Raw genomic sequence first — 17868 nt, 5'->3', positions numbered from 1 at the left:
TTGTATCATCATTTCCTTAAATAGGATGAAAATCAATTTTAGCCGAGAAAAGTAGTGGAGGTGGCTTCAGAAGTCAGAGGGGAAGAAAACAAACTAACAAACAAAAATAACCGAGAAAATCTACATACACTCTTTCCCATTCCATGAAGAATATAAAACAACAGTAACTTAATTCCATATTAATACTTCTTGCAACATTTCTTGTAATTACAGTTATGGTGACATGCAAGCACCCAGGGATGGCTAAAAAAGGCTGAAGAATCCAAGACTTTCTCCCAGCATAACAAACCATAGCAGAACAAAAGAATCAACACTATGAAGGCAAATAAGACTACAGAACAACAAAAACTGTTCACTCAGCTTGTAAAAAAGACAATATAATCTCAATTGTTTTTAGGAAGTCAGCAATCTCTTCTTTTTTAATTTAAAATTTTCATCTTCTCTAGCAAATTGGAAGGTTAAGAAGACAAATAAGAACATCAGATGGTTAAAAATTATTAACCCAACAATTATTCTCTACAAGACTGCCCTGTTAAAAATGACATGATAAATCAATTTGTCCAACTTATGACAAAGTATTTCAAATTTGCCTAGCTTCTCAAACAACAGCAGAAGTGCTAGATAGCCAAATTTGGACACAGAATGTTTTGAATCCCTTTATAGTAAAAACTGATTCTATATATTACATTAAACCACAATAAAGTTGTTTTTTTTTTTTGTTTTGTATAAAAGCAGTATCAAATGCTACTATGTTGAAAGCCAAATTATTAGAGCAGGGCCAGTGTCACTGTGATTGTGTTAATGGCAACACAAAATTAGGAAAGCAGTTCTAGAATGAACAGACAAAAGCAAAACAGAATTTCAGGATATTTGAAATTGCCAAAATATATTTCAGAATGTTAGCCAACAAGGCTCAGACTTCCACACTGACAGCCAAGGTCAAGTGCCACTGAAGAAGTCAAAACAGGAATTTTTATATAAAAGTAACAGCTGAACTATTTCTTAAAGTATTTTAGGCAGTTATTGGGTCATTTTAAATAAATTAATGACATGCTCACCTAATTTCCACTTTTATCTATTCCCTTGCCCCTACATGTTCAGCTACAATTTACTCCCACTTTGTACTTTCCTAAGAATGCTGTCAGTGCCTTTCTCTGATTCTCTGGATCTTCCAAATTTACAGCAGGCTACAATACCAATTGTTGCTCAAAGACTGTTCCCTGGTAATTCTTTGATTCATCTTGTACAAAGTGATTTGTGAAGCCAAACAAGCATGTTGAAATATCTCATTTTCAGCTTTCACAGTAATTCAATTCAATGTCATAACATTCAAAATAATAATTAAGGGAAAAAAAAGAAATTCATAATACATGATCTGCTAATTTTCTGCAAGCCAACAGTGCTCCAGTTTGAGCACTGAAGGGATCATTGTTATTCTCTAGTTGGCTTTTCTAAAGCTACAAACTATTACACACACCTTGTTCATAAACAAGTACCTTTCCCTAGTTCAACATCTGAAAGGTAGAACGGGTAACTAACAACCAGAGCATGATATGAGGAAATACTGAGGTGAAGGACAATTCAAGATTTTGGAGAATATTAAGTTGAAGTGAGAGAAAAATAAAATGAAACAACTGTAAAAATCTCCCTAAGGTCTGGAAGGACCATCATTCAAGACTATATGCAGTTCTGGTAGCACATGGTGGCACTATGCAACTGAAGAGATAAAATATCCATAGCTAAAATGAGGAGGAATTAAGTGACATATGTTTTTCAGATCATATTAATGAATATAAAAAGAACTCAGAATGTGAAAATAATAACCATACGGAAATTAATAGGCACACTAAGTACACAGAAGAAAAAATCCCATCCACTTGGACTTGCACAGATCACTTAAATATATGAAGCATTAACAAAACCAGACAAAGAATTAACTAAAAGAGCTGGTTTTGGAAATGAAGATTTGCCCAGATGGAGATAATAAAGGGAGGGTTTTGAGAAGAGTTGATATAGGTGAGTAAGTAAGTAACTTCTTCAAAATTTATCTTGAGACTGATGTCAAGCATCATCATCATTAATAAATTTAATGAGGAAAAGAAGTAAAGATGAAATAAAGACTGTTGATAATTTGAAGTAAGCAGGTGTCATCATCTAAGAAGGAAAACAGCAAATCATACGGAAAGAACTTGCTCAGCATGACTGTTTTAAAAAACAACCATAAGAAATACAAAGTTGTGTTCTTAAAAACTAAAATCAAGCTTTAAAATTGAATTGCAAATTCACAAGCTGGGAAGTAAAATACCTTAACTGACTTCTTGATCATGGCATAGCAATGAGTGAACAGTCAGTATGATAATGCACTGAAAATAGCAAACACACATTCTTTAACACGCATCCTCTAGTGAAAGAACTGACATCAGAATCACTGAGAAGGACATCCTGTGTAATTGCACATACAGTATTATCCACATGTAAAAAGAAGATTAACTCATAACAAGCAGAGAAACTAGGACTATGAAGGATAATCACTGGAACGCAGAGGCTTTCATATACAAGCAGACTAAAGCCTTCGTTTACACAGTTTTTAAAAACCAAGGCTAACAGAGGACAGATCATCAATTGTAAAAAAATAAGTAGGGTGAACATCAGCAAAGGAATAGAAATTATTCAAGCAGAAGAATAAGGATATCCATAAACAAACAGGTATAAATTTGTTGTATCTTTAGCCTGAAATTTTTAAGTCTTAGTTATTACTGCAGTGTGGCTCAAAATAACAAAACCAGCAGTAGGTTTGAGGGAAGGTGTTTTAAAGCCCTCATTAACTGAGAGGCTATATATAGTAACCTTTTGATATTCTTATTGTTATCAAAATTGTGCTTGTGAGAGCAGAGGACTAGACCCTGAATTTCAGAGAAATCCTCCTATCCAAAAGGAGGATTTTTTTATAACTACTACACTTCCAATGTACATCAGCATATGGGCAAAGAACACCCAAGCAATCTATAAAGCTCTGCTTGGTAGGCCTCTAGGACTTAGTATTCTTTTCTCACATAAATTCTTGCAAGAAATCCTATTTCATTCACAAGCACAGATTTCAAATGTACTAATTTTTGCCAGGGAAAAATCAAAAATACTGTCAAGGTGCTCCAACATGAGCAGTGGAAATCCTTGTCACACCTTTAGTTCAGCTGAGCAAAAAAGATTTCCATTGTTCCAGCAAATAGAGAAGTCATTATCAACAAATCCATCACAGTACATCGGAGGAGATATCTGGTCTCATGAAATGTTTTATAAAACAACTGCTTTCTAATATTTCAAACAACCTTTAAGATGCCACAATCTCTAGAGAAATTATGTGCAGTACTGGACAGTCACACTTCCTCTGCTTTTAAGTAACAAAGCAGTTCTTCCTGATTTCATCTGCTCTAAGATTTAAAGGGACTGAGTATTCTGAGGTAATTTTGTAAAAATAGAAACTAAGGCTTTATATATGCACACCATAACTGTGCTCTGACTTTAAAGAGCTACTTCTGCAACAATTCCTGTTAGCTGTGACAAAGTATTACGAAGAGAACAGGAATCAGACTTCAATCTTCTGTAAATCAATAGAAAGTGAAACAGTTCTGACCCCTCTACTGCCTGGCTCTATGAGAATGAAAGTTCCACACCATAATCTAAATAGACACCTCACAGGTAAACATCCAGAGGAGACAGCCACAGATCAAAACAATAGAGTCTGGCTGCAGGAAGATCCAGAATTCTGCAGGAAGGGTTGAATTAACGTTTCTAGAACCACACAGTCCAGAATGCCTAATAGCAAATAGTGGAGCACTTCACAGTGGTAATATTTTAAGCAGCTATTAGAATCAGTGAGGAACCACTGGTCACTGTCATTAGAGAGATGCTTCTGTAACCCACAGGTCTAAAAACCTGGTGGGGCAGGGAGGGTGGTATTTGTTTTGTTTAGTAAATTGAAACAGAAAAACAAATAAAGGGCAGATTTTATAAGTCCTTTAAAAGTAAGTTTATGTTTAGGTTAAGGATGCAAAATTATTTGACTGTAGTTGAATATTTCTGTTTGAGCTGGAGAGTCCTTAAACAAATAAAATACAAGGTTTTATACCATGTGTCTTAAAGTGAAAGATTATCATCCATAATTACAAACTGCTTAATGTATGGCAGTTAGCATTCCATGTCAGGACCTGGAACAACTGACTACCAGCCTGGCTGCCCCACAACACCTTCCCTCTGCCTTCAAACTGGACATATACAACAGACACTGTTTCTTTAAACAACAAAATCTGCTCTTGAAATAAAATAATGTAATTTTCCCATGATAAGATGCTTCCTTGCTCAGTTTCTCCTCTTACTGTTGCAGTAACTTGCAAATAAGGAAGTTATTAATAACCAAAGAAGGCATAGAAAATTGCTCATCTGTGTTCAACTACCTAGAAAAATATGGTTAGACAAATAAATTTGTTCCTTCAGGATAAGCTGCAACTTTCACTTAAGAGCTTATAGAAGTTGCAAGAAAATTTCAGGAATGGTATTTATGTTCTCCAGTTGAAGTGACAAAATTAAAAAAAAAGAAATAAACTTAATTTAATATTAGAAATCCCCACCAATATCTTTTGTAAGTGCTAGATACATTTATTTTTCACCAAGGCACTTTCTAAATGTTCATGCAAAAAGAAGGACAAACCAGACAAGACACCACGATCTAATGACAATATAAGTAAGTCCAATACAGGCTTCACAGAATTCAATATAGTCATATTTTAATTTATTACATATAAATTCAAAAAAATCTGCTCTAAAATAAAAGCTATATTCTAATAAGCAAAATGAATTCTACAAAATTAATACATCACAATGTTATCACATCATCTTGAAAGACAAAAGCACCCTTTTCTTAAATGATAATGTCTCTTCAGTTGAGTTACACTAAATATACCAGAATGCAAAGCAAAAGCAATTCTTTTGTCTCTCTGAAATGTCAACCAAAATTAAAACATATTTAAACCCCTCCCCCCACAAAAAGCCAAATAAACCAGTTCACTTGCTTCATTATTAGATCGAAAAACTCTGAAATACTTTATTTATTTAAGTACAGATAATTACCTTTTCAACAGATATTCTTGATTTCATGTGCTTGCCCTGAGCCCTGGAGTACATGTCCATGATCTTATCAATCTTGGTATTTGATGAAAGATGTCAGCTCAAAAATGCCTGCAAAAACCATTCATATTTGATTACTTTATATTTATCCATTTAGTTCACATCTGCTCTAAAAATGCAAGTAGACAAAACAAGAAACAATAAAAACAATAAAAAGCTTTTAAAGATTAAACAGTATACCATCCATACTGACAGCGGCCTTTAAAAAAGTACTGCCTTAATGACCTTCAAAACACATCATGAAACGCAGAACACAGACACTTAGCAGTTAAGTTTCAATGTTTTCCTTTAACTAGAATTTCAAGGCTGCATTGGGGGTGGGGAGGAACATTACATTAAATATTGATTCACTGTCACTCACACGCTGGAAGGTTTTTCAGCAGGTTCCTGTACAATACAATGCACTGCAACCACCCTTTACAATCTCGGAAGGCAAACGTACAGCTCACCCACCCAGCCAACGGGCCCAGCCACGTCTGTCACCCGGAGGTACTACAGCCTAACGTGGATCATCACTCTTGTTCCCTGGGTCTGCTCTGGGCAGCCAGGATCTGCTGGCAACACACTGCAGACCACATGCATTTACCAGCACTCCCAATTGAGCAGGTCACAAGAGTTTCTGCTTGAGTCAGCTGCCCTTATTTAGCCTAAGTCTAATTCTAACAACAAGAAGATAAAAAAACAGCTATGAATGTATTTATTTCAAGTTTCCCTCTTTAACCAGCAGGAGTGATGTTTCATTCATCTTGGCAGCCACCAAAATAGGCAATAAATATAGACTGTTAATAAAGACAGAAAACATGTAGTGAGCTTTTAAGTTCTGTGGAAGTTTTAATACTTAATCTTTTCCCATGGTCACACAATTTAATCGGGAAAAAGAACTCCTAGACTATATAAAACAAATGAGTCAAGGAGCAAGTGCATGTAAAAATGACTGCAAAGATAAAGAAAATAAACACCACAACATCAGAGTATGGGTCTTCACATGACTGACCAGCTGGTTTTGTCTATCTCATCTCAAGCATACTTAACCTTTATATGAGAAATAAAGTTTTATATGGGTTTGATCTTGAGCATAAGTCATTTAAATAAGAAGATCAGTAGTATCATCAAGTAACTACCTTCCTCCACTCCAGCACCTCTAAAAGTAAAACTTCACGAATACAATAGCAAGAGATTACTAGGTACATCTGTACCTAAGAGATTATTATTCAGTACAATGTGAATACATTTCACTTTGATTTCTGCTTACTTTCACAAAGATGAACTTGTTAAAATCTTACAAAAGAAGTTAAACTTAGGCAAATAAATTGCAACATTTTCATCTCTAGAGGACAGCTTCTCTCAACTGGATGCTTAAAGTTTGGAAAATTCAGACAATTACATGAAGCAGCCAGGTGCATGATCCACAGATTACAGATATAATATATAAGTATAATAAATACAAATAAAAAATTAATTTCACAGTAAAAACTATGGCTAGAAGACTAAACACAACAATGATTCTGCTAAAACTCACGTGCTTAAATTTAAAAAATCCATAAAGCAGTATTGCATAATAAAAAGATATCCACTTCACCTGTCCCTACTGCTCAACCTTAAATGGCTAATCCAATAAAAACTTAAAGCATATTGGGGAAATACTTTTAAACATTCCTTGTCCTAAGAAAAAGCCATCTACAGAAAGAGTTGGTTTTTCACATAGATACTTCAGCTTTACATTTTTGGATGGATCCCTCCTTGCAGCAATTTTAACAAAGCTCAATGCAGCATGCTATGGAGATGAGATGACCTTTTAACTTTGTTGGGTGCTGCAGTGTTTACTCAGGCACAGCAGTTCACAGTTACAATGTAAACTGCCTTCAGGTTAAGTATTTTCCTGTGTCACCTGCTACTAAACTCTGGAGACCTAAACATCAACCTGTAGGGTCCTAATATATACACCTATATTATACCACCTACAGAATCTCTGCTCTCTGTCACGCACTTCAGAGAAATCTGAAGGGTCCCACTTGCCCAACAATTCAGCAAAACGTGAAGGTTTTCTTTTTAATATGTAAAATTATTATCCATTTTTAATACAACAATGATTCAATCACATGAGAAGTACACAAACATTAATACTAAATGAAAAGGAAGTGAAAGTACTGACAACAAAACAGCCTGGAAGTAGCTAATTTGTATAAATAAAACCCACAATTTAAAATTGCTTTTACTTCTGGATATTGAATTTGACTATTAAATTTAATTTCCTCCTATTGTTAACTCAAAAAAGGGAATAAATGGCAGAAGCATTGGATATTAGAGGAACAGGACTTTCCTGTTACTCAGTAACTATTGTCAGACACCAAAAAAAGGGGAGAAATTGATCACACAATTAATTATTGAACACTTGTACCATCTTTACCTTTTCAGCAAGTTGGATCACCTTAAATGCACACAGCATGGGCAACACACAAGAGGAGTTGGAAGCCTCTGTGCCGCTAGGAAGCTACAACTTAGTTGCCATTACTGAAACTTGGAGGGAAAAATCCCACAGCTGGAGTGTGGCTGTGGATGGCTAAAGCCTGTTAAGAAAGAAGGGACAGGCTAGGAAGGAGTGGCTGAATGCTGCTCTCCACAAGAAATGGATAGAGTGTGAAGAGCTGTCTCTGAAGAACAGCCATGAGCAGGCTGAAAGCATATTGGCAAAAGAAACAAAATAAGGTATCAAGTCAACCTGGTGGTTGATCCAGGGAAGCCTACTAAGGAAGCCTTCTTGCTCCTTCTTGCCTCCAGGAGGCATCATGCTCACAGACTCTTGTCATGCTGGAGGTCTTCAACCACCCCAAAATCTACTGAAAAAACAGCACCAGAAAGCTATTTTAGGAGAAGACTCCTGGAATGCAGGGAGGATAGCTTCTTAAGACACATAATAAGACAATCCTGACCAGAAGGGATGCAACACTTGACCTGTTAGTCACCAACCCAAGTGATCTAATCAGAGGTGACAAGCTTGGTGGAAGCCTGGGCCACAGGAGTCACACATTGGTGGTGTTTGCAGCCCTGAGAAACATGGAACAGGCAAGGAGTACATTCAGGACCCTAAATTTTGGAAGAACACACTTCTGGCTGTTCAAGGAGCTAAATCACATAGGACCCCCTGGGAAACTCTCCTCAGAGATATGGGAGCAGGACAGAAGTGGCAGATCTTTAAGGACGCTTTCAATAAAGCCCAAGAGATACCAATCCCTGGGTGTAAGAAATCAGGAAAGGAAGGTATTGGACTGGCATTGCTGAGCTGAGAGCAAACTAAGAGCAGCTGAGCTCAAACTACAGGGCAAGTAGGAGATGAACAGACAGCAGAAGCAGGGACAAGTATTCTGGGAAGAGTACAAGGATGCTTCCTAGTTTTGCAGGGATGAGGTCAGAGGCCAAGATGAGGTTGAAGCTGAACTTGGCAAGAGATGCAAAGAACAAGAAGGGCTTCTACAGCTATGTCAGAGAAAAATGGAAGGTCAAAGAAAATGCACTCTCACCAACAAACACAACCAGCAAACTGGTAACAACAGATGAGACGGCTGAGGTACTCATCAACTTCTTTGCCTCAGTCTTCACTGCCAACCTTCCTTCCCACACCTCTCCAGAGGATGAACTGGAGGTGCAAAGAAATCGTGTCTGCTACCACCTGAGGAACTTGAATGTACGTACATAAGTCTATATGACCTGTGGAGACGCATCCCAGACTTCTGAGAGAATTGGCTGATGTAGTTACCAAGTCACTCCATCATATCTGAAAAGTTATGGCAATCAGGTGACTGGAAAATGGGAAACATTGTATCCATCTTAACAAAGGGTAGAAAGGCAGATCCTGGGAACTATTGACCTGTCGGTCTCACCTCTGTGCCTGAGAAAATCACGGAACAGATGCTCCTAGAAGCTGTGCTAAGACACATGGAGACATGGAGGTGATTCAGAACAGCCAGCACAAGGGTAAGTCCTGCCTGACCAGCCTGGCTGCCTCCTATGATGGAACAATTGCATCAGGGGACAATGAAAGAGCTACAGGTGTCCTCTATCTGGACATCCATAAGGCTTTTGACATAATCCCCCAAAACATCCTTCTCTCCAAATTGGAGAGATGGATTTGATGGATGGAATGTTCAGTGGATAAGAAGCTGGTTGGGTGGACCCATCCAGAAGAGAGTATTCAACAATTCAGTGTCCAGATGGACACTGGTGACAAGTGGTGTCCCGCAGCAGTTCACAGGAAGACCAACGTTATTTAGGATCTTCATTAATGACATAGACCAAGTGAATCAAGTGCACCCTCAGCAAACTTGCAGATGACACCAAGCTGAATGATGTGGTTGACATGCCTAAGGGATGGGATATTATCAAGAAGGGCATGGATAAGCTCAAGCAGTAGAACCATATGAAATTCATCAGGTTCAACAAGACCACACTCAAGGTCCTGCACCTGGGTTGGGAAAATTTCCAGTGCAAATACAAGCTGTAGAATTAAGAAGCTGATTAAGAGCAGCCCTGAGAAGAATGACTTGGGGGAGTGGTGGTGGACAAGAAAATGGACATGACCCAGCAATGTGTGAGCACAACCCAAAAAGCCAACCACGTCCTGGGCTGCAGGAGTAGCCACCAGGGTGATTCACTGATTTGGTGAAACCCCACCTGCAGTGCTGCATGCAGCTCTGGGGTCCTCAGTGCAGGACACATGCGGACCTGCTGGAGCAGATCCAAAGCAGGGTCACAAAAACAATCTGAGGGAAGGAGCACCTCTGCTATGAAGACAGGATGGGAGAGTGGGAGTTGTTCAGCCTAGAGAAGGCTTTGGGAAGACCTTACAGAAGTGTTTCAATATTTAAGTGCACCTTTATAAGAATGACAAACTTCTGAGCAGCACCTGTTGTAATGGAACAAGGAGGAATGGCTTTAGACTACAAGAGAGTAGGTTTAGATTAGATACAAGAAATCTTCTACAATGAAGGTGGTGAGGCACTAACACAGGCTGTCTGGGGGTTGTCGGTGGCCCATCCCTGGAAACATTCAAGATCAGGCTGGGCAGAGCTCTGAGCAACCTGTTCTAACTATACATGTTCCTGCTCTCTGCAGGGTAATTGGACAAGATGGGCTTTAAAGATCCCTTCTAGACCAAAGTACTCTATAAATTTATAAACCCATTTTTCCAGTGAATTGCTGAAGAACACTCTTCTCATCAGAGCATGTAATAACCATTTAGCTACCTCTTCTGTATGCACGTATCCTTGTTTGAATATATGTAAGGAGAAAAATTAAATAATCAGCTTAAGGGAATCCAACAGGAATTGTGCTATGGATTTATACTCCTTGTGTAAGTCTATCCCATGCCTAAATTTACTTTAAGTCAGTGTGTATTGACAAACCTTAGCTGGCAGAAAAGAAGAAACTTTATCTATTATCTGTAAATGTGCTGAGTAAATCTCTTCAATTGCTACAGAGGCATATGTGGACATGTGCACACCTATTTTCAACACATACAGGTTATGACAAATTTGAACAATAAATTTAAAATATATGTAATATGGCCTTATTAAATCTAAATTTCAAATAAAAAGTTCCAGGCAACGACAATAGTATATCTATATTATGTTGTTAAAAGGAGGTGGTTTTAGTACTACTAGAGCAAAAATAGACAACTTTCTTTTAAAAAAAGAGTACTTTTTTTTGTCTTCAGCACATGGACCTGAATTAGCCTACAAAACTCTGATGATGATTTGCAAAAGCCGGGCTTAATGAAACCCTCAGCTTTGAATGATTCATTCTAAATATGAAATTTAAAAATACCTTAAGAACAGCACTCTTTCAGAATCAAAATCATCAAGGCTGGAAGAGGCCTACATGATTATCTAGCCTAACAATCCATTTCCTCTCATCCTGTCACTGCAGGCATGGCAGAAGAGACTGGCCCCCACCTCATTACACCCTGTTTTAGGTGGTTATAGAGAGCAAAGAGGTCTCCTCCATGCCTCCTCTTCTCCAGGCTAAGCACCTTCAGCCATAAGATGTGTTCTACACCGCTCATGAGCTTTGCTGCCCTTTTCCAGATGTGCTCCAGTGTCTCAATGTCCTTTTGGAAGTGAGGGGCGCAAAACTGAACATAGGATGCAAGATGTGACTTACCAGTTCCAAGTACAGGGGGACAATCCCTGCCCTGGTCCTGCTGGCCACACTATTGCTGTTACAGGCCAGGATGCCATTGGCCTTCTTGGCCACCTGGGGACACCCTGGCTCGTGTTCAGCTACTGTCAACCAGAACGCTCAAGTCCCTTTCTGCCAAACAGTTTTACAGCCACTCTCCCCACAGCCTGCAGCATGGAGTGGGGTTGTTGTGACCCAAGTGCAAGACCCAGCACTCAGCCCTGTTGAACCTCATACCACTGGCCTCAGCCCACTGATCCAGCCTGTCCAGGTCTACACACAGAGCCCTCCTACTCTCAAGTAGTTCAACACTCCCATCCAACCTGGTGCTGTCAGCAGACTTCCTGAGGGTGCACTCAATCCCCATGTCCAGATCACCAATAAAGATGTTAAACAGGACTTGCCCCAGAACTGACCTCTGGGGACACCACTAATGACCGGCCTCCAGCAGGGTTTAGCTCCATTCACCACCACTCTGTGCATCCAGCCAGTTTTTTATCCACAGAAGAGTACTCCCACCCAAGCCATGAGCAGCCAGGTTTTCTAGCAGGATGCAGTGGGAGATGGTGTCAAACACCTTACTGAAGTCAAGACAGACATCATCTACAGCCTTTCCCTCATCTAAGTGGGTGACTTTGTCATAGAAGTAGATCAGATTAGTCAAGCAGAACCTTCCTTTTGTAAATTTGTATTGGTTGGGCCTGATTCCCTGGTTGTCCTGCATGTGTATTTATAACCTTACCAAACAATTGCTATTAAAAACCAAATAAAGCAAGTCTACACCGACAAGCAGGTAGAATATTCTAATGGATCCTTCTCTATTTATCATTTCTAATGATTTATCAGTTTCACTGATCAGGTCAGCAGTCTTGAAAGTCCAGGTATGAAACACAAGTTGTCTTAACCACAGCTACCCACAACAAAAGCAAAACACATCAAAAGTGAGCAAAATACACCATTTAGGTAAGCAATAATGACAGGCCGGGTCCTCCTTTTCTTGCTTGGTTTTAATTCTCTTACATTGTATTTCTGTCACACAGAAGCAGTAATTTCAAAAGAATCAATCATTTTCTTTTCCTACATCATCACTAGCTAGTCATCACCCACAGCCTCCCCCCAGTCCCGGGTCTCGACTCTTAAATACTTCCTGGGAAAAAAAATGTTATGTTGATGTACTAGGGCTATCCACTGGTCTGGATTTTGTGGCTTATGCAATTAACCTTTAAGTTTCTGTACTTCAGTCTGTTATTTTGTACATGACAGAACCACATCCAGTAAGGTGGGGCTATTATTTTCTAAGCTGCAGCATTTTCTCAAGAAAACTTACTCCCACCTAGAGAAAATTTCACCAGAGAATACCTTGTTTAGTTCTCAAGGATTAATTAAATATAGGTAGTACCACCACTAAAATCTAACTATACGATTCTGAAATCTTACAAACATGAACCATGTATGACTCTTCCAAGTGTAACCTGAATAAATTTTGAACATTGTTACCATTTATTTCAGTATCACTGATCTTTTTCAGATACAATGTAAGTGGCATTCTTCCCTCCCTATCTCACTCTGGCAATACATCAGAGAAGAGAAGGCTGTATCTTTAAATACAGTTCGGATCTACAGCTAACCCTTTTTTTTTCCTTTTGCATACTGGATTTCTTTTGGAAACCAGAGAAAAGTACTTTGGTCGTAATAAGAGAGCCAAAGAAAGCCCCTCAAAAGAGCCAAGAAAGCAAAGGAGGAACGCTCCTTGTTCTCCTCCCCTGGGGGAGAAGAGGAACTGGGAGGAGGACATGCGGCGGGAGGGAGGGAGGGAAGGAGGGCGAGGAGACACTTCTACAGCGAAATGTTGAGAGCAGGCTGAGCTTACTTAACCCGTGCGCACCGACGGCAACCCAAACAATGCAGGAGGGAACGTGAGCTCACGGAGCCTCCGTGCACGGACTAGGACTGCACAAGCACGAGTCACTCAGCTCCCAGCGGAGACTGCGGACCGACATCCCGGCCCACGGGGACATCGGGGCCGTGGGACGGCGATGCCCGCACGCTGGGTCCGGAGCGAAGCGCTGCGCTGCCCCCTCCCCAGCTCGGGTCACCCCGGCCTCGCCCCCGGGCCGCTCCCCGTCACCCGCGGGAGCTGCGCTGCCCCAGGGGACCCTTCCCTGGGAAGGGCGGCAGCGGATGCGGCTCCCCGGCAGCCCGCGGGCGACCTGTGGCAGCGAGCCCCAGCTGACAGGCCGGCGGCGGCGCCCCGCCCTGCGCCCGAGCTCCCCAGCAGGGCGGCCCGCGGGGCAGCGACCGCAGGGGGTGGGAAGAAGAGCGGGCGCCGCGTACCTGTGGCTGTCGCCGGGAGCGCCGCCGCCTCCTCAGCGCCCGCCGCCCGCGGCCATGGCCCCGCAGCGGCGCGGCCCGGAGCGCCCGACCGGCCCCGCCGCCCCCGCCCGGCCCCGGCCCGGGCCCCGCCCCCTCCGCCCCGCCCCGCCCCGCCCCGCCCCGCTCTCGCGACGCTTCCCGCCCGGGCCCGCCCCCGCAGCTGCCGCCGCCGCCGCGCGCTCCCATTGGCGGGAAAACGGCGGCCAACCCGGAAGCAGCCGAGGCGGCGCACGGGCTCCCGGCTCCCGGTTCCTGCCCCGGCTCCCGGCCCGGCTCCCGGCCCATCCCAGCCCCCCCGCGGGGAGTGCCCGGCCGCGGGCACGGCATGGGCAAAGCCCCCGGGAGCCGTGTGCCTGCCGGGGGCCGGGCTGTTCTGCTTCCTCCGTCGGGGTCGGGGGCTGCTGCCCACTTGTTCTGGGTTCCCTTCCATGCCCGGCCGGCGGCCTCAGCACGCGGCTGCGGCCTGGATTTAGTCGGGCGAGGCGCGGACAAGACTGAGATCCTGTCTGAAAATCCCGTGCTGCCTTCCCTTCACAGTGCCGGCTTAAATTCAGTGCTGCCGGATTCCCCAGGGCACCAGGTGTGCATTTAGCCAGCAGATAGGCAATTGATTTTCACCTCCTCGTGAGTTGTTCTGCTGTGCGTGTAGGTGTAGGGGCCTGGGATTTCTTCTCGTTTGGATGGAAGCGGTAATCTCGTGTAGCTTCCCAGCATAAAACTCCATTCCAGTAGCAGCAGCCGCTCGTCCAGGCACTAACCTGGCAGCAGGGACACAGCCAGGAGATGTGTTGAATAAGGCACAGTGGACCGTCTCAGCAGCGTGGGCTGACAACTCTGTCCCCCCACAGAGGAGAGACTCCGGGAATCGGGACAGGCCTTCCCGAGAGCCGCATGCGAGGGTGAAGCTGGGGGCGGCCGGAGTTCCGCAGCTGGAGACGGGGCAGCGAGTGCCTGCTGCAGCTTCTGCAACGCAGAAAACAAAGTGACCCCAAAGCTATATTCAGGGAAAAAAAAAATATATATATATATATATAAAATATATATATATATATATATATATATATATATAATCTCCCAAACTTCGTTTACTAGGGAAGGGGTTAGGGAAGAAAAAAGTCATTAAATTAAAAGAATGTATTTTTTTCGGTGCTGAGTGGTTTTAAGCTCTAACCTACCGAATTTTACAGAGAAAAAGACAAAGAGAACTACCCTAACCCCCTCATAAATTGCACTTTTCTTCTGGATACCACCTAAGACCTATAAAAACGATGAGAATTTTTTTTGCTACTGACTCTCCCTTAATCTTCTAGATAATTCCTGCTTCTGCCTACCTGCTGTTTTTAAGCTGTGGCTTTTCTTTCTCATTTATCTTTCATGACCTCTACAATCATTTTAGACACTTCAGAAGTCAGGGGGTCCATATTAATTTTTGCCAACAGGTAGGTGAACTACATTTTCATTTACCCTAAAAACTACTAAGCTGTACAACAAAGCCATGCAAAAACTACACAGATAAAATAAATGAAAGATTGGCTATAAACTGTGTCTCACTCTGCCACAAGTCAGACAAATAAAATGTTCCACATGCTCCCAGGTCCTGCAGGTCCCTATGAGATGGAGAAATAGTAAATGAATAATAGTTTCAAATTTAACTCAAGTTAGTCATCATTTCAGGACCCATTGAAACCAGTCTGATTTGGAAATACACTGTATTTTGAACAAAAAGATTTTAACAGTTTGCTCATCTTCAGCTTAACAACAAAACCAACTCCATCATTAAATACACTTCTTAGTTTTCATGAAAGATAAAAATTCTGTAAAAGGGTTTTGTTGTTTTTAATATATCATTGTTTTTTATGTATCAACAGTAAGTAAAAAATTACAAAACAAAATAGCTGTGGAAGAAATGTAAACATGAAAAAACATGCTTTAAAAATAAGTTCAAGCTTTTTATTCCCTTTGTTTTAGAATTCCCCTTAGACTGTTCAGAATAATGAGTTCCTATGGCTCCCTGCCAAAACCTTGAGAAAAATCAAAGTTTACCCTCATCAGGAAACTATGAAACAACCTATGGCATGCTACTGTTGGTCACAAAAAATTGTTCTTTTTTTTATACAATAATAAAAATGGGGATAGCTTTGAAATAATGATTCTTTTATTATTATTTTTTTACCATTTATTTAAATACTGCCTATGGTAAAGCACAGGAAGCTTGTCTGGTCAGGTAACACTTCTTAAAATTTATATTAATAATGAAGAAATACAGTGTTGGTTTCTGGGCTCTAGCATTTTGTGTCCTGTGAATTTTATATTTTTCAAGGAATGATCTGACCAGTCAGAGTCCATCCCACTGAGCCCAGCCTGGGAGGAGGGCAAGCCCAGGACATCCCCAACCCTGGGGCATCAGACACTTGTGGGGACAGGGATGGGTCTAGGCCACACATGTGGGAGTCAGGATCAGGCCCCATGAAAGGAATCAGCATCAGGCAGAGCTGACCATGCATCTCTGATGTTTTCTTCCTGCTCATTTGGCATGAGAAATAGGCATCTTTAGAATCTTTTTGTCAAAACTACTGTCATGTCCCTGGTACTATCCTGACTCACTGGCTGCACCTTTCTATTAAACTTGGTGCTTCAGGATCACTGGCTTGGAACAACTTGTTTAGAGGCTGTCTCAGAGTGAGTTATATGTCATGTCTCTCAGGTATTGAATGCCAGTTCTATAAAAGGTGTTGAAGATCTGTGGAAGATGTTGAAGAAATAGTCTGTGGCTTTATGTGACTTTTATTTCACCCATTTTTTTACTAGTCACTTACTTATATTTTCCTCCTCTCAGTACATGAAAACTACACAGCTGCATGATTATGTCAGTGTTGTTTTTTTTTGGGTTTTTTGATGATACTGCCTCTGGAAAATGTCCCTCTACAACTAAAGCTTTATTAAGTTCAGGCCAGACCTGAAATTATATCCTAAAAGCTACACTTATTATAATAAGGATTGCCTTCACAAGGGCAGATGAGTAATTTATAGTATTATTCCTACCTTTAATAGGAGGAACATATTCTTCCAGTCTTAAAACCTGTGTAAGCCTTTTCCATTGATCCCATTGCAGCAAGCTGGGAAGGATCTGCCGTGCTCGAAAGTATTCCACCCTCCTTCTTCCCTCCCCACTCCCTCAAAATAAAAATCTAAAGCTCACAGCTCACAGTATAATAATTTCATGAATGACTTCTAGTGGCTTATCTGTTTGTAACATACCCTTCAGCTCTCCAGCCCAGCTCTCTGCTCCTGCGTCTGCGCTGCTTCTGGCCTGTGCCAGCGTGAACATTTGTGAAATCAAGCAATAAATGAGATTGAACTGAGAGGACCAGAGAACAACGTGCTTTCCTTCTGTTTTGCTGATCCAGTTCACCAACATAATAAATGTGTCAGCGTGGCACTGAGGACAGCACAGACACAGCTGAGAACAGACACAGCTTAAATGGTCTTGTGCTGCTGCAAGTTCACACCCAGGCGTTGACTTGCTTTGCCATTAAGTGCCTGTTCAGTGTCTCTTGAAAACATTCCTGATACCCCTGACACCTCCAAAACTGGAACTCTGCATCTCAGTGGGTAATTCTATGAGTCATCTTGTCATAAACCTGGGCTGGATTGTGGTGTTTGTCTCCAGCAAGGGTTGAGTTTATGGCATTATGGTATAATGTGATGGCATTTTTTGGTTTCTCTTCACCAAATCCTTCTCAAATCCATTGTTTCCAGTGGCATGTTTGAGCAATCATTTTTATTTGCATGTTTGTGGTATTTTAACTTACTATTTTTTCAACAATGAAAACACAATAATCTTCATATATGTAACTATGTTGCGATTACTACTGGTTCCTCTTTCCCTGGAGTTTGCTCTGTAACCTATGTAAGTTTCCGAAACAATATGCATAAAGGATGTCATTCACAGTTCTATACTGAACTGGCCAGTAATGTCCTGCATCAGACGAGTTCTGAGAACCAGCCCAGGAGGCCTTTTAATGCAGCATGGAAAGCATCACATGCTTACCTTATCAAAAGATGCATTGTACTCCACAGAGATGGTTGCAGATGCTATGAGATTATTATCCAAAGCCTTGGAAAGCTCCCTGGATTCAC

The 17868-nt window shown here is 41.4% G+C and overlaps 1 protein-coding gene across 5 annotated transcripts in view; it reads right to left on the bottom strand.

Moving 5' to 3' along the window:
• AKAP11 (A-kinase anchoring protein 11) overlaps positions 1–13827 on the bottom strand; it is a 41200-nt gene extending 27373 nt beyond the window's left edge. For all 5 annotated transcript variants that reach the window (XM_021530823.3, XM_085577019.1, XM_021530827.3 and 2 more), the window contains exons 1-2: positions 13690–13827; positions 5125–5232 (exon numbers count right to left, since the gene is read on the bottom strand). In XM_021530823.3, coding sequence (XP_021386498.2) covers positions 5125–5184 — 60 coding nt within the window. In that variant the 5' untranslated portion in view covers positions 5185–5232; positions 13690–13827. The remainder of the gene's footprint in view (positions 1–5124; positions 5233–13689) is intronic.
• Positions 13828–17868: the final 4041 nt, after the last annotated feature.

The sequence above is a fragment of the Lonchura striata genome, chromosome 1, assembly GCF_050655825.1.
Source record: "Lonchura striata isolate lonStrDom1 chromosome 1, ASM5065582v1, whole genome shotgun sequence".
In the NCBI taxonomy this organism is placed as follows: Eukaryota; Metazoa; Chordata; class Aves; order Passeriformes; family Estrildidae; genus Lonchura; species Lonchura striata.
The sequence above is the reverse complement of the archived record's forward strand: the minus strand, read 5'-3'. Positions and strand labels throughout refer to the sequence as shown.